The 18546-nt window shown below is 39.1% G+C and overlaps 3 protein-coding genes and 2 long non-coding RNA genes across 9 annotated transcripts; 2 read left to right on the top strand and 3 right to left on the bottom strand.

The window, feature by feature from the left end:
• Positions 1 to 1332: 1332 nt before the first annotated feature.
• Positions 1333 to 1844, bottom strand: LOC124328638. Its single transcript, XR_006916407.1, has 3 exons — positions 1660 to 1844; positions 1452 to 1588; positions 1333 to 1373 (listed from the first exon to the last, which is right to left on the bottom strand). It is a non-coding gene; the product is annotated as an uncharacterized LOC124328638 (long non-coding RNA).
• A 2884-nt stretch (positions 1845 to 4728) lies between these two features.
• LOC124328540 (transmembrane protease serine 11D-like) lies at positions 4729 to 10570 on the bottom strand. 5 transcript variants are annotated; one of them, XM_046787372.1, is made up of 11 exons: positions 10501 to 10550; positions 8211 to 8302; positions 6591 to 6821; positions 6393 to 6536; positions 6161 to 6303; positions 5780 to 6090; positions 5611 to 5702; positions 5417 to 5546; positions 5050 to 5352; positions 4895 to 4976; positions 4729 to 4827 (listed from the first exon to the last, which is right to left on the bottom strand). In XM_046787372.1, the coding sequence occupies exons 5-11, from the start codon at positions 6297 to 6299 to the stop codon at positions 4751 to 4753; spliced, it is 1134 nt and encodes a 377-aa protein (XP_046643328.1). In that variant the 5' UTR covers positions 6300 to 6303; positions 6393 to 6536; positions 6591 to 6821; positions 8211 to 8302; positions 10501 to 10550; the 3' UTR covers positions 4729 to 4750. The 5 variants fall into 5 exon arrangements, with proteins under 5 accessions (XP_046643328.1, XP_046643326.1, XP_046643327.1 ...); XM_046787370.1 differs by lacking the exon at positions 8211 to 8302 and having other exon boundaries at positions 6591 to 6830; positions 10501 to 10570; XM_046787371.1 differs by lacking the exon at positions 8211 to 8302 and having other exon boundaries at positions 10501 to 10569.
• LOC124328566 lies at positions 8309 to 10494 on the top strand. Its single transcript, XM_046787416.1, has 4 exons — positions 8309 to 8905; positions 9021 to 9120; positions 9190 to 9294; positions 9366 to 10494. The coding sequence occupies exons 1-4, from the start codon at positions 8897 to 8899 to the stop codon at positions 9995 to 9997; spliced, it is 846 nt and encodes a 281-aa protein (XP_046643372.1). The 5' UTR covers positions 8309 to 8896; the 3' UTR covers positions 9998 to 10494.
• A 22-nt stretch (positions 10571 to 10592) lies between the features above and the next one.
• LOC124328648 lies at positions 10593 to 13534 on the bottom strand. The gene is made up of 5 exons (XR_006916417.1): positions 13400 to 13534; positions 13132 to 13335; positions 12089 to 12227; positions 11912 to 12003; positions 10593 to 10666 (listed from the first exon to the last, which is right to left on the bottom strand). It is a non-coding gene; the product is annotated as an uncharacterized LOC124328648 (long non-coding RNA).
• Positions 11367 to 13116, top strand: LOC124328560. Its single transcript, XM_046787402.1, has 2 exons — positions 11367 to 11459; positions 11536 to 13116. The coding sequence occupies exon 2, from the start codon at positions 11556 to 11558 to the stop codon at positions 12435 to 12437; it is 882 nt and encodes a 293-aa protein (XP_046643358.1). The 5' UTR covers positions 11367 to 11459; positions 11536 to 11555; the 3' UTR covers positions 12438 to 13116.
• Positions 13535 to 18546: the final 5012 nt, after the last annotated feature.

Genomic DNA, 18546 nt, shown 5'->3' with positions numbered 1-18546 from the left:
GTGTTACTTAAGTTACATCCAGTATTTTGTTTAATTGCTATTAACGTCTATGAAGTTAACCGTTTATATGTTGAGAATGAAAAAACAAAATAGTAATACGGGGAATTTTTACGTCGAACAAATAATAAACATGCCTTCGCGATTGGGAAACCAGCGAGGAGGAGATTGGGGGGGGGCAATTGATTTTCATTAACTAGAAGAAGTCGTGGTTTATTTTAATAAGGTAGAAATAAAATCCTTTGTCTATCACATCCATATACCTACCTATGTAACCACATCTATTCCTCAAATCCCATAACTTCCACCAACATCCATTCCTTAAACCCCCATTTCAAATAACTGTAATATGTATATGTTATGTTGAATAAATAAACCATCTATTTAATATGTAAAACCCATGTATTTTCTGTAACACTTACAAAATAAACAATTCATTAAACTGAACGTCCGGTTCGAGACAATTTTTTTTGTGCGAGGCTTTTTAGCAAGTAATCCGCCACCCAATTTGACAAAAAGTGATTGTTTGTTTTCACGGAAATTGCGTCAGACGGTTAAAAAATTTCTAGTTCAACAATCTCATGAAGAAATTTGCATCTAGTCTACTGGTGCAAATTGCGATTCTTTAAGCTTGATTGTTTAGGAGATGTGTTACAAAAATTGTGAGTAGCCAATAAATTGAACTAATTCGCTTTTTCAGAATATTTTGAAGATAGATCACAAGAAAATCTAAAAACAACAGTGATCTAAAAACAAGATATTCATAAAAAGTGGATTAGTTCAATTGTTTAGCTACCCACAATTGCTTTTAACACATCACATAAATTAATCAAGCTTCAAGAATCACAATTTGCACCAGTAGACTAGATGCAAATTTCTACATGAGATTGTTGAATTAGGAATTTTGTAACCGTCTGACGAAATTTCCGTGAAAACAAACTATCACTTTTTGTCAAATTGGGTGGCGGATTGCTTGCTAAAACTCACACATGCAGTGTCGGCGTAGATCCAGGGAGATTACCTGGAAATGGAAGAGGAGAGAAGAGTGCGAGGCAAGTTTTACTGGGGAGCGATTAGTCATAATAGGCTTCCGGGTAAGACTCATGACCCTCTAAAAGTTTTCGTCGGATCATGCGCCTTCCAAGTCCCCGTTCGACCAGAGCCCTCCCCTCCTCCTGGTTTCACAGCGGGTGAGTGACTACCGGCGGGCGTTGGTTAGTGGTTAGTTAGGGAAACGGGGCCACAGAAAAGAAGGGAGCCCAGAAATGCACTTGTAATTTAATCTAACTACACAATTTATCAGTCTTGGATTACAGCATTCTCTCGTCAGTTTTCAGTTTCACCAATGGAGTCCATGATCAGTAGCGAAGGATTCCCTGTAAGCAGAATGAACATTTATTTGAATGACAATCATTTTCAATAATATTGTAGGCTGTAGCGACAAAAAGCAATACCTCGGGACTGTGTAAGGAGCTAAATAGGGAGATTCAAGGGTAGCAGCCATTGGGTTAGCAAACAAGGGAGTAAGGGACCTCGTTGACTTTCTTGAAAGAACATTACTTTTCATATTTAGGAACCTGAAGGTTAGAACCTGTAAAAGAAAAAAAAAACATTTTTAAAATAAGTAAAAGAATAATTAAACGGTTTTAAGCATATAATCACGCAACATTCTTCTCGCTAAATCATAATCTCGTCCAAGGAAACACCAACACACATCGCGAACAGCCAAAAATCTAAAGGGTAAAACTCCGTGCTGTGTTGAGAGCAGCAGGGTAGTAGAAGCCGGTTGGGTAGTCGAATGATGCTGGCCGCCTAAATGATGTTCATGTAGGCCGCATCTTCTCGGTCATTACTTAAATGGCTAAATCAAGAAACAAAATGTAAACAAAATTTAAACTCAGTCACATGACAATGAAGTTACACAGGTAACACCAATCAGCTTTCCTAAGCAATCCAGAATATGGAATGAGTCAAGTTCGATGACAAAACGAATGATACGCGTTGAACGTGTGGTCATTGCCTTATTTTGAAGGGATAACCACTTAACCAGATGCCTCACATTTGGTCTTATAGCAACATCTAAATAAGAAACCAAACAATCGTTAAAATTGCTATTAGTATGACAACTTCTCTAAATTCAATGTAAACACAACTTACAATGACGATAGCATGATCACAATATTTAACCTCTTTGTTTGTTGTTGACAAATAGGGAGATTCAAGGGTAGCAGCCAATGGGTTAGCAAACAAGGAATCTTGTTGACTGAAGTCCTTTTTCTTGAAAGGACATAACTTCTCATAAAGTCAGTCATGCCAATTTAGAAACCTGTAAATAAAACAAAAATTTATATTAGACTGCAATTAATAAAGTTTAGTAACATGACAAGTGAACTTACACATGAAACCACCAATCAGTTATCCAAGATTCTCTAGAAGATGGAATGAGAGATAGATCCATGCTGGAGTCGGTGATCTAGGAAGTTCAATAGAAACAGCCAATAATTTAAGATTAATCCTAATGAAACATGAGAAGAATATATGTTTTAGCATAAAATAAAGCTAGTGTTGGTTTTTACCTGTATCATTTCAATGACACATTCAGTAGAATACAATGAGTTTGAACAAAATAGTTGACGGTAGGCTACACGACTTTCACGTTCCCTCTGACTGTAAATTGATGAAAAACATTAAGGTTATCCAACATATACACGGAATAGAACACATCACCGACAAGTTACAGACGAAATCACTCGAGTTTACCTATGAATTCATTGGTAATTTTCGAAGAAAAGATAGCTTAACTTTTGACAGCAAACCGCACCGCAGCAAACTGACACAATCAACACGCCATCTATTTGACACGTCTCAAAACTCAATATTTGAAGGACTGGTCTAAAGATGTTCACAAAACTTAAAAAGCGAATTTTGTGTTTGCTTAAACCTAGCATTCTATCTTAAGAAATATACAGAGAACAAAGCTCACTTACTAGTTTTATGCAAATTTTCCGGAAGTGTACCGGAAGTAGGTGATAGCGCCTTATCCATTGAGCTGCCGTCAAAATAAACCAAATATTCGTGATCTCCGTGAAATTTGGGGTCGATTGGATGTATTTTAAACGAAATCCATTTTTTGGCCAAAATCGGGAATTTTCCTGAACTATAGTTCAGGAAAATTCTCAAAACCGGAAGTACGAAAACGTACAAAACAAAACATGAACTTTACCACAAATTTGACGAGGATCACGAATATGTGGTTATTTTGTGCGTGGAATGAATATTTACTGAACTACTGACTGAAAAGAGAAAACCGGAAGTAGAAAAAAACACATATTATTAAAAATCTAACAAGTGAGCTTTGTTGCTGTAACAAAAACTGACAGCTATCACCCAAAATTGTCTTTGTAGTAGCAGCGAGAAATTTCTCTAGAGATGTGCAAAGTAAACGCAACTAAACTAAGCGGAAAATGATCAAAGGCTAGGCCGTCTAGCGTCAGAAAAAAGAGACGTTTAAAGTAACAAGAAAAACAATGTTCGCTCTAGCTCTTTGACACTCAATTGAAAGCACTAACTAACAAAAAACAAACGCAAATAACTTTGATACTCACGTAATATTCTCCTCTCCAAATTTATATCTCGTCTCCACCCAAAAGCCGCCACCGCAGCACCGCAGCATCACACTTCACAATAGACGAAATACCCAAGGTATAATGCTTCTACCAGGCTTCTACAATGAGGAGAAGGCAGCTTGACATTCGTTTATGTGCCTTGTCTATGGGACTACATGGCATATCTGTTAGTGATTATCCAGATTGTTGACGAAATATCGTATACTGCTACCTTTACGTATCACCTTTTTATCTTTATTCCTGTCATCCTGCATTTTCCCTTACTGGTAATAAATCTCTCTCTTTTTCACTGCAGGTTCCGATAGCCATTGATGTTCAGGCTTAGACCAGTTGATGGAGATGCTGCCTAATGAGGAGATGGTGAAAGGTGTGCTTAAAGCGGTTGCTGCTGCTGTCACTGTCCTTGCCTCCTTGGTGTCACAAATAGCTATAAATTCTGGCTGCACATTTTGGATTTTTCTATTCACGATTTTCTTAGTAAAGTACAATTTCTATTGAATAATAACTTGCTTGTACGACACGTTTCAACGCACTTGCATGTTGCAGAGACCTTGCTTGCCTATGCAGACGAAGCTGTAACCTCACCAAGGCCAAAATTCCATTCGATCTGTCCCCCCTGCAAATCGTTTCCGACCGATCTGCAAACCCTTTCGTTTTATATCTTATTAGGTTCCAACGAATTAAAAACCGTTTAAAGTGTATAGAACCTATTTAAAGTTGCTGTCGCAGAGCAAAAGTAATAGTGCGACTATTCAACTAGTGCGCGCACCGTAGCGGGGCTATATTCAAATGGAATTATTCTAAAGGGAGTATTCCAACGGGAGCGATCCTTCGTAGTCAAATCTAAGGGAATAAATAATTAAATAAGTCTATCCAAAAGAAATGATAATAATCTCGAGAAATTCGTGCATCCATTCATCCAAAAGAATTTGGAGAGTCAACAGGTATTAACTTGCGGAGTCTTGTTTATTCAAAATTTGTTCATTCTTGTATATGGACGCGTGCGCTAATTAGCATGGCTTGTAATAATCAATATTAGTCAGTCGAAAACGAATTCAAGTAAATTTCTGAAGTGATATTACAACTAAAATGAAGAATTTCACAATCGTCGTCTTTTGGGTACATGTTTAAGCCATGGTCATGTATAGGTTAATCCATGCCCTGTATGCCGACACTCTGGTTTTAAGGCCACTGGTAGCACAATCTGTCAGAAAACAATTAAAAATTGTGATTTAATTTTCACCAATTGTATTGAATAATCAGACACTTACCCTTGGTGTAGCTGTTGATTCCGACTACGGTCCAGGACCCTGGTGACGGGAGGATGACAACTGGGCCACCGACATCAGCAGGCTGTAATTGAGTCATATTATTAGCAGGTAGACTAGAAGTGAACTTAACTGCTGCAGGAGAGCCCTTGACTTACCGTGCAAGTGAACTTGTCACCAGTAGCAGAAGTGATGCAGGTAGTGTTTTCCGTCACATATCTACCAGCGGTCTCGTCCCCCTTGCAATCGCCGTTGGACCAAATCGAAACCTTGGCTTGTTGCAGGTTAGGGAATGGTACGACGTCTCCGTCATTTTCAGTTCCTCCTCCCCATCCCAAAATAATGGCATCCTGGTCGACAAATTGGTCGGGGTCGGTACTGGCCACTGGCAAACAAGCAGTTGCAACACTCCTGGAAAGAACCACGGGCGCGTCCATTACAATGATGGCGATATCATTGGCCTAATCAAAGTCGGAATAAATGAATAGAGATCAAAAATATTTTCGTCCTGTTGTAGCAACTCACATAGGTGGCAGCATTGTATTGCCTGTGAAGGAACAGTTTGCTGATCCTCCTTGTCATTTGGACGTCGGATTGGTCGGTCAAAAACATCCCAACCAATACAGTCACACCAGAAAGCTCTAACAGAGACATTCTGCAAGTGGAAGAGAAACACCTTACTACAACGAACTTGAATTAAAATATGAAAATCCTATTACTTTTCCAGGCACTGGGCCGCCAATAAAACTCGTGTGTCACTAATCAAAGTTCCGCTACAAAATAAGGAGTCATCACTTTTCTTCAGGGCTACCTATTATCATTTGTAAATAATTAAAATACAGTGTCATTTGCAATTAACAAATTTGAATTATAAATATATCAACTCACTATGAAAGGCCAAGCATTCTTTCTGGCTGAGATTCCACCAGCGATCCTTTCGCTTGTCAATGCCCTTGAAGCAGGCATGACCGGTCCAATGCCACACTGAGTCGCTGCTGTTTGCCTAACGGGCAAAACATCTTCAAGAGCAAGGGGAGTAGGATAACCGTATGAATAGATCCATCCGTTGGGCGTCTGCTCCTGATGGCGATACGTCATTGGGTAAGGATTGAAGGATGGCAGCGGAACGAATCTGGGATCAACAATTTGGCCGTACAGTGTCTTGCCTTGATAAGATGGAGCATATCCTACACCGTCAACTGAATTCAAATAATAAATCACATTCAGCCAATGTTCAAATTTAAAGAAAAGGAAATAGTTTTGACATACAATCGATGATGACGGCATCGTCTGTACGGGAGACGCGAGGCAGGAAGGCGAAACTGGACGCTGGGCTGCAGAAGCTCAGCAGAGTCACGATCGCTAATAAAACGATCAGTTTAGAAGAACCTATTTGATCGCCCATCATTCTCCTAAATCAGAACAAGATACGACAAATTAAAACATTTTCACAAGTAAGACGCAATTCTCTGAAAATGTTTACTAAAAATGTTATTACTACCTTGGTTTTGTCAGAACGTTGTGTTGCTTAGACTTGAACGACACTTGTGATTCACTGTCGAGTTGGGCTTCCTTTTTATTGCGGGATTCAGGACGCGCAAGATGTCCCGCGGGACCGCACCCTTATTGTTCATATCTCCGTAAACTGTGTTAAAATTGAGCCACCGCCTTTTGAAATCATCGAAGGAAAAACAAATACCTATAACAATCAAAAAGTTGTTGATTCGCGATGACACACGAAAGGTATGTGCGATGGCCAGCATGCAGTCAGACCGCTCTTAACTTCGGTTCGTCACATTTTAAAGTCCACGTGTGATCTTGATTTGTCACTATTTGTTCATTTCCCTCCATCGTCTTCACCGTGAGCGGAATGCAATTCGCATGTTGTTGGCCTTCGATGCTCTTAATTTGGACCTCGCTTTCCTGAGCACTGTTGAAACTAAATCAATTAAAATTTAGATGATTTTGTCGAGATGCTCAAGAAACTGTAAAAATGAGAATGCATGGCGTAAATTAGCAAACGTACTGTACATAGTGGACTGACGCCATGGATGTAATCACGGATTAGAAATTCGATAAAATATAGTCAATAACTACCAAATAATGAACCTGAAACTTTTGTTATTGCCTTTGTCTATTTAACGCACGCATTCCTTGACACACGCCTTGTAGAACACACGAATGTAACCAACGAAATGTGGAAAAAAAACGATCAACTTCCGGCACATCAGTTTAGAATCCATGTTCAATGGACGTGTTCATTTACGGACATAAAACCTTTTATACTGTAGTTTGCCTAATAAAGGTGCTCGGCCTGTAGCAACCGATGCAAATGGTGAAACAGAAATCGACCTAGAATTTCTCCGATCATCGAAATTTTGGCTTTTTTTTAATAAATCGACTATTTCGTTGCATCTCTTATCTTGTTACCTAATCACAGGTTTTAAACCTTCGCAACACTGGCCTCGGGAGGAACTGGTTGCTGACTGATAATGCCCATAGCAAGAACACGAATTTGTTTGCCTGTCACTTGACTGGATTCACATCGACCTTGTTAGTTTAATGCAAATGAATGCCAAGTTTCTTGTCGCTTCCATTTAAAAAATAAATAATAAAAAAAAAGCATGAAAGAAAAGATGAATTAGACTAGAAAAGGAACACAACTTGTCGTCCTAGTCTTAATTTCTTAGCTGTGAAAAATGTCGATGGCAACCCACTAACAGCAGACAAAAAAGAGATAAAACTTCGTTCGGATACACCACTGATGTAGTGCCAAAATCAATACGATCCCTAATATAATGAATGTTCGTCAGGAAAGCAAAAATCAACAAATAGCGTTTTCAATTGAAATTGCCATTACCAAAAGAAATCTTAAACGTACTTTTAAGGTTAATTGCAAGACTAAGCACAAAACAACTATGCTGTGTGGGTGTGGCCCTGTTTTCAACAAAATAATGGGACAAGTCATCAAAAAGGAAGATTCCCGTACGGTTATACAATCTGATGTTTGAATAATTTGCGGGATTTTTTTCTTTTTTACTCTTTTTAATCATTGCTTGGGAAAAAAGTCGTGCATTGAAGATGCGTTCGTGAGATTCGGCTAGCATCCGCGGAAACCGGTTGCAACCATAAAATGAGAAAATAAAAATTTATGAATAATTCCATCATGTCCGATGGCGGAGTCGGTTAGCGTGTGGTACTTATATTTTTATAAGTTGCAAAAGAACATATCAACAGGTTTATGTGCACTAGTCCACGATGGAACTCGATACGACAGCTGCCGATTGAAAAAAAAAGAAAAAGCCGCGAATATAATTACCAAAAAAAGATAATAGCCGTCACAGAATCCGCACTGGATGTTGTCAGCTGCTAAATCGGTCAGTGTTAGTTTAGTCAAATTAGTTAGCAATTCTGCGGAGAAAAAAAAAGAAAGACAAAAATCATATTAAAAGAGAAAAGAAACTCGTCAACATGCACTTTGAAAGTGATTTTTCGCAAAAAGCATAAGCACAAAAATAATCGCCCTGATGATTGTTAGCTTACTTCTCCTCACATGTTTATAGTCTCACTCGTGAACTGGAAAATGTTGCTGTTGTGCGACAACGATAAGAACATACTGCCGTGAACGATAGAAATGAAAATGAAACAATAAAACAAATAGTTGGCGCAAAATGGTCGTTCAGCGTGACACTCAAACGACGGTATGTTTTTCAGATGTTCATCCGCTGTGGGCCTATCGCGACCAAGCGACTAGCTCGTACAGTTATCTAATCTGGAAGGTCTTCCTGACCCTTTTGGATCCGACCGCTGTAATGCGCAGTAATGTTGTTTCTATTTCTTTTTATTTGTTTCGTCTTCCAGTTATTTTTTGATGCTACTGGGCAGATTTCAGTTGAATTGCGCACAGAATCAGAAACTGTCAGTCGTTCGAGACGGTTCACAATAAGCAGTCTCCATCTATTCACTCGAATTCTACAGAGTTTGCTACTATAGTTGTCTAGAAAGATGAAAAACGTAAGTCGACCCGTTAAATCTAATTGCTTGTAAAATTACGTCAGCCTTTGAGATGATTATCTTGTTGATAGGCACTTTATTTCATTTAAATGTCCCGCTTTTTGAATGCCTACAGTTACTGCTATCGGCTGGTGTGTTTGTTGTCGCCTTCCTGTTGGCTGGCACAGATTTGTGGCCTTGCGGGACTCACGCAGCGATTCTGCTCAACTATGGCGGTATTACAAGTCGACATTACATTACACAAGTATGGGGAATGGTATCTGATGTTTTGTTCTGAATCACAGACGATGCGACACTTTTGACAATTGCTGGAGAAAATGACCCGTCGAGACAAAAACGACAATTCAGGGGAACACCGAGCACGGAGCAAGAAAACACGGGATTTGTTGGTAAAAACAAACTAGGAAAATAAAAAAGAATAACAAAAATAATAAAATAAAACGACTCTAACCGTTGACAGGGAGAAAGAGTCGAATAGCCCCCGTGCCTTCCGCACCGTTCACGGCGGAATATTTGGAAAAATCGCGAATGATCTTCGACGCTCACCAGATCCTCTACGGTCCTCTATGGGAATTGCAGGAGCAGTTCCCGAATAATAATCGTGATGATTCTGCCGATCTCAGCAAAGTCTTGAATTACTTCAAAAACTACCAAAACAAAAATTATAACCTGAACACTCTTCCAGAGAATTTGAAAAGGAATTTCCCCACAACCGAACGGTTCCACCAAATGTACCACATGCGCAACGAAATTTCCCATCAGAGTTACTCGGTGGCATGTTTCGATTCGGACAAGAAAGTCCTAATCGCGGTGGCCAAATACTGGGATGGCGTAATATCAAGCGGCGGAAGTTGGCAAAGAAGCCCAACTACCGCGAGTCCTGGCATCAGAAACCGACAAACGTTGGAATTAGCAATCACCTTGGCTCTCGGGTACAGTGGAAGGTCATCTACATCGAACGCAAACAACAGCCAATGCTCACGTCCTGCGACTGTCACCACTGGCAGCGGTGGGGGTTCCTCTCAGACTTTTAATTCGAGACGTTCTACTCCTAGGCCTTCTAATCCAGGAAGGCTTTCTGGCAGTGGATAGTGGCAGGCAACAAATTACAATTGCACAATTTTTTATCGTTTTGAAGTGAATGAATCGCTATGTAACATGACTGCATGCAACTTTTTACAGTGGTTATTGCTAATTTGGATTGCTTCTAGTTCGGTGAATATTCAATACATTGCGTCATTAACCTAAATCACATAGAGTTGGCAAAGGGACAGAATAGGAAAGAGTGATTCAAGAAGTCTGTTGCTGAAAGCTCGGCTGAAAGAGAGGCCAAATTGAAAGGCTCTAAATTAAAGTCGGTACTCGATACGATCAAACTGAAGTGGCTCCAGCACAAGAAGCTGGTTAAGAAAATCGACTCGAAATTTGTGACATTGATCGTTGGGGTTGACCACGATGACAACAAAGTTCGAAAAACAGCAAAAACGAAAAAACAAATAATCTGCTACTCGAAGAAGCGCGGGATGACGGGCAACTGCCAAAATCGGCCGGGGCGATCGAATCGAATAGAGAATGAAACAATGTTAAAATCGTACCTTTGATGTTCAGATATAAAACGATCAGATCCTAGGCAGGCGTATTCCTTTCTTGGTGTGACGGGAATTCATTTTTGAAGATGTCCTCTCTTGTGGATCTGGGCTCTGCTTAGCACCACGACACGAGAACTGAGCACGGGGTTTGAAATGCGTTGATTCAAAGCAGCTGCAAAAGAAAATTAACAAACAAGAAATTTTAATTTAGTTGCTGAATGAATTGGACACTAAACTCGGGATGGCGAACAGAGACATCCGCACTGTGATTGCCTAACAAAATACTAAAAATCTCTATAAGCCATAAAGTAATATTGCATCTACACTCCATGGTATTGTGCCGTGTCATCCTTTATACCTTACATGAAATATAAAAAGTAACTTGAGCCCATTTGGAATACTACCAAGGTTCATCAAGTGGACACTCGTTGCTCGAAACGAGCATCGACTCTTTCCCTACCTGTGAATAATAAATAGGGGGAAGATCCTTAGCCAGAAACTTTTTTTTAATCAGTAGAGAAAAGTGGAGGATAACGCAAATGTTGTCTGTTATCACCCCCATTTGCGTCATCAAATATCCATCGGCAAACATTTGAATGACCTATCAAGGAAGTGGTGACACGTACACACACACACACACTAACGCAAAAATATAAAAAGGCCATCGTTTCAACAACTAAAAGACTCGAGCGTCGCCCTATGGGAAAAATTGCAAAACGGGGAAATGACAAACGAAACATCACTATAGCCGGAAATACAATAAAAAGGGATAGCATGACTGTCGTCATGACTACTATACGTAGCCCAAACAATAAACAAAACTCTTTATCGTCATGACTACTATACGAAGCCCAAACAATAAACGAAACTCTTCATCTTCCATTTCTGCACTATCATTTAGGAGGTATAAATAGTGGCGGTACTTGCATCGATTGCCATTACGTTTTACACGACAAAGCCAACCGGTAAGAACTACAAGTCAGTCTAGAATTAGCAATCAAATACATAATAATCATTTTCAAATTTCCTGTCTGATTTTAGAGAAAACGACATCATCTGAAATGGGTCCACGACTTGGTCCTTTGCGAAAAACCGGATATCCTAACATCAAATTCAAAACCAAATGCAACCTTTTAAAACATTCCGCTCACTATGTTCCTCTCGGTATCTGCGCCTGTCAAATCATGAACAGACGTCGAAAGTCTCCTGGAATACTCAAAAGAAGGATACTCAAAATTAACAAAATGCGACTCGCGGAAAACAAGAAAACTGCTAAACATGTGAAGAAGAAGAAGGGCACGAGTAAAGCAAATGTTCAGTTTGGACTTGTAAACGCGCATTCGCTTCTTAATAAAGCGGACGACCTGGAAGAACAAATAGTAAGATTTAAACTCGACATTGTTGCTGTTACAGAGACCTGGTTCGTCGATGATTCCGATATGAAAGAGGCGTGTCCTGAAGGGTTTAAAGGTGTTCACGAGCCACGATCGGACGGTCACGGTGGAGTAGCTATTTATTACAGAGATTACATCAAGCGCTCCGTCAAACCGTTGAAAGATTACGACTCATTTGAATACATTGACGTTACCCTCACCATCAGTCCAAGAGACAAAATGACGCTCATTGTCATCTACCGCCCAGCTGGGAGCAAAGCTGACTTTCGTGAAGAGTTTGAAGAATTCTTGGACAGCGTGAAAAGACGAGAGAATCTGATGATCGTTGGCGACTTCAACCTGCCATATGAAGACAACGTTGATAGGGAATTTATGAAAATAATTCAATCGCACGGCCTCAAACAACATGTCAAGGATCCAACCCACGTAAACGGCGGAATTCTGGATTTGATCTTGTCACGACCTTCCGACTCGTTGGTCAAAAACGTTCGAGTCGGTGATTTGTTTAGTGATCACAAATTTGTCAGGTGTAGGATCGAGATCAATTGAAGAAACAAGTTAACAAATCTAAGAGGAAAGTGTGGTCTAGACAAACGCAACAGTGCAATTCAAAATTTACTACCCCAAACTAATCCAACCCAAATTCTACTTTACATAATTTTTAAAATCCTTGATTATTTTTATTCTATCTCATTTTAATTCCCATCTTATACAAACTGCATTAAAACTGGATTATGCCAAAGCCCTAACTTCAATTAATGAATTTGGAAAAATCGACCCGACTTCCAAACGAATCAAATTTGAAAAACCGACTTTGATCGACCTTGTTAACCCAAAAGAAAATAAACGACTATATACTACATTTTCTAACTATCTTGTAGATTGTGCGTAGATAAGAAGTACTGTACTGCTCAAAATTGGGAAATTGATAGTCTCGCCATTGGAAATGTCGTGTCATCGTGAAATACGAGGAATAGCTTATTAGAATAACCTTGAGGTTGGGACGTTGGGTTCATCAACCTTAACTGTTGTAGGTTACTAAAAGATCGAATTTGAAAATGATTACCTGGAGTAACTTTCGATTTTTGGGAAGAATTATTATGTGAAGACACTTGTCAAAGCAGAAACTTAATGTATACCTAACTTACATTGCGATATGCATATACATATGATACCCACTTCATAAATTGAATCATTATTCTTATCTTAAAGAGTAATAAATAGGAAAAAGTCGGAAACGTACCAGTGTCCAAGATACAGTCGCTGCAGTGTTGTACAATGAAATTCGTTTCTTGTTTTTACAGAACCAAATTAACACGTGGACGAACGCACGAAGCAATATCCCACGAATTTCCATCTTTTTACAGACGTATCTAACAGCAATGATAAAATGTGATGTCTGTAAACCCTTCAGTGGAGAGGTAGGAATTTCGATCGTGCCAATTTTCTGTAATGAAGAAAAAATGGAAAAATTAGCAACAGCTTTATGCAACTCGCAACATTGCACGAACAATCAGCTAATGAATAGTCGCCTTATGCAGTTGCCACTTGCCAGTTAGCGCCAAAGAATGAGCACTGAATGTTGTGAACATTTTATCGGTTAGTAAAATGAAAGCTGAACAGCGAAACGAGTGATAACGTGAGAGTATGGAAGGTCATCTACATCGAACACAAACAACAACCAATGCTCCCGTCCTGCGACTGTCACCACTGGCAGCGGTGGGGGTTCTTGGTAGTGGCGAACAACAAATTACTATCACACAATGTTTTATCGTTTTGTGTATGTGTATGTAACATAGTCATGTTACATGCAACTTTTAACAATGGTTATTGCTAAGAAATCACAGGCAATCACGGCGGGATGGCTTCTAGTTCAGTGAATATTCAATACAATGAATATTGTGACATTTTAGCGTTACCATTAGCCTAAATCACATAGAGTTGGCAAAGGGAAAGAATAGGAAGGAGTGATTCAAGAAGTCTGATGCTGAAACAAAGGTCAAATTCAAAGGTCCCAATTGAAGTCGGCACCCGACACGATCCAAATGTAGTGGCTCCAGCACAAAAAAAGACGGGTAAGAAAATCGACTCGAAATTTGTTAAAAAATCATTGATCGTTGGAGTTTACAAATGGCAAATGCCAATCGGTCGGGACGATCGAGATTGGGAACTCGGTAGAAGCTTTGGTGCTTGAATCGAATGACTAAATTGGCCAGCACGCCAAAGAATCGAAGGGAACTTGTTAAACTACTATCGGGAAAAAAAATTCAAATTCGTAAAAAAACAATAAACCATCGTCAAATTAAGACTCAACAAGAACAAAGACGAGGAAAAAATTAAGATGATCATTCCCGATGGAAAGATTCACGAATTTGATTTCTTTGGTGTCATTTAAAAGTCTCAAAACCAATCCTCATTCGATGTAAACGAATCATTCTCACAGCTTTTAAACTAGCGATTACAACAAAGACAATTTCGGCTTTAGGAAAGGTTGGAGCTATGGCAAAAGGATTGACAGTTGATTGGAGTAATTAACCGCTCGTAAACAAGCTCGCAAATGATTAGGAAAAAAACTGAGTGGCTGGTCGTCGAATCAGAATGGAGTTGAATCAGAAACAATTTTGCGACTTTCCACGGCGGCAGATAGCGATAAGTTTGAAGAAATGAATTGGCGGGATTCAGAAATAAGAGCATTTCTATCTTTTCACTTTCACCTTGCGCAATCAGGTAGAGAATGAAACAATGTTAAAATCGTACCTTTGATGTTCAGATCTAGATCTAAATCGATCAGATCCAAGGCAGGCTATATTGCGTATTCCTTTCTTGGTGTGACGGGAATTCATTTTTTGAAGATGTCCTCCGAATCTCTTGTGGATCTGGGATCTGCTTAGCACCACGACACGAGAACTGAGCACGGGGTTTGAAATGAGTTGATTCAAAGCAGCTGCAAAAAAAAAATTAACAAACAAGAAATTTTAATTTAGGTGCTGAATGAATTGGACACTAAACTCGGGAAGTTTAGATAGCGAACAGAGACATCCGCACTGTGATTACCTAACAAAATACTCAAAATCGCGATTAACAACACTCAATGGTATTTTGCCGTGTCATCCTTCATATCCTTGTACCTTACATGGAATATAAAAAGTACTCCGAGCCGAAATTCAATTGGAATACTACTAAGATTCATCAAGTGGGCACTTGTTGCTTCTTTTTCTATCTGTGAATAATTAATAGGAGGAAGACCATTAGCCGGAAACTTTTTTTATCAGTAAAGAAAAGTGGAGGATAACGCAATTCTTGCCTGTACTCCCATCTGCGTCATCAAATTTCCATCGTCAAATATTTAAATGGCCTATCAAGGAAGTGGTTCTTTTCTATTTCAACTTGACAAACACCAACGCAAAGATAGTAGTAGACCATCGTTTCAACAACTCAAAAGACTTGAAAGCCGCCAAATGTGAAAATGATGTCACTAGCCGGAAGTAAACCCATATAATAAAAAGGAATTTCATGCCTGTCGACTATACAACCAGAACAATAAAAACAACTCCTATCTTCCATTTCTGCACTATCACTTAGAAAGATATAAATGGTGGCGGTACTTGCATCAATTGCCATTTTAGTTTTACACCAAGAACCAAACAGGTAAGAACTACAAGTCGACCTAGAAATAGTATAATGAAATACAAATAGTAATATTCAAATTTCCTGTCTGAGTAGAGAAAAACGAAGTCATCCAAAACTTAAAGGATTACCAACATGGCAAACAAGAAAACAGCTAAAGATGTGAAAAAGCCGGACACGACCAAAGAAAATATTCAGTTTGGACTCGTAAATGCGCGTTCACTTCTTAATAAAGCGGACGACCTGGAAGAACAAATAGTAAAATTTAAACTCGACATTGTTGCTGTCACAGAGACCTGGTTCGTCGGCGATTCCGATATGAAAAAGGCGTGTCCCGAAGGGTTTAAAGGTGTTCACGAGCCACGATCGGACGGTCACGGTGGAGTAGCTATTTATTACAGAGACAGCATCAAGCGCTCCGTCAAACCGTTGAAAGATTACAAATCATTTGAATACATTGACGTTACCCTCACCATCAGTCCAAGAGACAAAATCACGCTCATCGTTATCTACCGGCCAGGTGGGAGCAGAGTTGACTTTCATGAAGAGTTTAAAGGCTTTTTGGACAGCGTGAAAAGAAGAGAGAATCTGATGATCGTTGGCGACTTCAACCTGCCACATGAAGACAACGTTGATAGGAAATTTATGGAAATAATTCAATCGCACGGCCTAAAACAACATGTCAAGGATCCAACCCACAAAGCCGGCGGAATCCTGGATTTAATCTTATCACGACCTTCCGACTCGTTGGTCAAAAACGTTCGAGTCGGTGATTTGTTTAGTGATCACAAATTTGTCAGGTGTAGGATCAAGATCAAGGGGTCCGCAACTCAAATTTACTTTTTATTTTTATTTTATTTTTTTTTCTTTTTCCTTGCTTTATTTTTCCTTTTTTACTTTTGAGATAGGCTTTCCTTCAAGCGAAAATAAAAGGGTAGGGAGGGGAGGGGGGGGGGGTTCGTTCGCGCGCGCCCTTCTTTTAGCACGTAAAGTAAATTTCCTTTTTTTTTTCCTTTTTTTTGCTTTTTTCCCTTTTTTATTGTAGTAAATTTGAGTTGCGGACCCCTTGATCAAGATCCATTGAAGAATTAAGTGAACAAATCTGAGAGAAAAGTGTGGTCTAGACAAAAGCAACAGTGAATGAGTGCAATTCAAAATTTACTACCCCAAACTAATCCAACCCAAATTCTACTTTACATAATTTTGAAAGTCCTTAATATTTTTAATCATCCACCTATTTTTTAATTCCTGTGTTATACAAAACTCCAAAGAAACTGGTCTAAGACCTAACTTCAATTAATGAATTTGGAAAAATCGAACCGACTTTGATCGACCTTGTTAAAACCCAAAAGAAAATAAACGACTATACTAAATTTTCTAACAAACTTGTAGAATGTGTGTAGATAAGAAGTACTGTACTGCTCAAAATTGGGAAATGGATAATCTCGCCATTGGAAATGTCGTGTCATCGTGAAATACGAGAATAGCTTATTAGAATAACCTTGTGGTTGGGATGGGACGTTGGGTTCATCTAACTGTTGCAATTACTAAAGGATTTAAACGATTACCTTGAGCTACTTTCAATTTTGGGAAATAATTAGGAAGGTACTTGTCAAAGCAGATACTTAATGTATACCTAACTTACATTGCGATACCATATACATATGATACCCACTTCATAAATTGAATCATTATTCTTATCTTAAAGAGTAATAAATAGGAAATAGTAGGAAACATACCAGTGTCCAAGTAAATACAGTCGCTGCAGTTTGCCAGAGTGATGGTTGTACAATGGAATTCGTTTCTTGTTTTTAATGAACCTACACGTGAATGAAAACACGAAGCAATATCCCACGTATTTCCGTCTTATGAACAGACGTATCTTACAGTGGGAGGTTAGGTAGGAATTTCGATCGTGGCAATTTTCTGTAATGAAGAAACAATGGAAAAATTAGCAACAGCTTTAAGCAATTAGCAATGGTAAAGATGCACGTACAAACAGCTACTGAATAGCCGCCTTGTGCAGTTGGCGCCAAACAATCAGCACTGAATGTTGAGAACATTTTATCGGTTAGTAAAATTAAAGATGAACAGCAAAACGAGTGATGACGTGAGAGTATATAACGTTCAACTCTGCAGGTTAAAGATAAACACTTAACACAAATGCCAAAACCCGAACAGCGAACAGACATCTACACCACGTCAAAACTGTGATCACACTGCAACGCGCTGTAGAATTTCGCGGGAAATGAAGAGGAAGAGTAAGAATATGGGCGGCCATCATGGATTTCCTAACCCCCCTCCCTCCAGTCCATGCAAGGATAGTGTCAAAATGTCAAAACAAGAATGAATAACAAGAATGAATAACACAGCATCTTATGCCGTAATAAATGATTGAGTTTCTAAAGGGTGAAAGCTAAAAGACAGTTCAACAATTTATATCTACAATTGAAACACGTTGTGATCTTATTTGTCAAAATATAAAGATAGGTGGTTTTCACAGTCTAAAATTTGTTTGTTATCAAGACTTCGAACGTAGTCTACAATCAATCCTATACCTTGAAATTCAGCAACATATTGATTATTGCCATATGATTAATTAAAGCGTGACGTCACGATAGATTAAAATTTCACTACACGCCTCTTTTGTTGCCCTTGACGACGCAGCTTATTTCATCCGCTTTGTCAAAGTGTTGCCAACCATTTTCGGATGGTGTAGGATTGTTTTTCCGTCCTATGAACCGTTAGAATTCCCAATTCCATGAAAAGTAACGATGTAAATCGTCTGTTTAGTTGCAAACTTTCCCACATCGAACGATGGGCGACGTTTCGATTCTTTTCTAGCAAAGTTAATTGATTTATTCTCGCTCTGGACATCTCATTCTCTGTAAAATAACTGCGCCGACAAGTAAGCCTTCAACTTGTTCTATAACCTTTTATTCGATTTATTCCTCGCCAGGATCTCGGCTGTTTCGTTCTTTTTGGAAAATGGTAGTTTTTATATGGTCCCGTCCGGGATTTGAACTTGTGA

This window comes from Daphnia pulicaria, chromosome 3 (genome assembly GCF_021234035.1).
Source record: "Daphnia pulicaria isolate SC F1-1A chromosome 3, SC_F0-13Bv2, whole genome shotgun sequence".
NCBI classification, from domain to species: domain Eukaryota; kingdom Metazoa; phylum Arthropoda; class Branchiopoda; order Diplostraca; family Daphniidae; genus Daphnia; species Daphnia pulicaria.
Note: the sequence above shows the minus strand (reverse complement) of the source record. Positions and strands in the feature narration are given on the sequence as shown.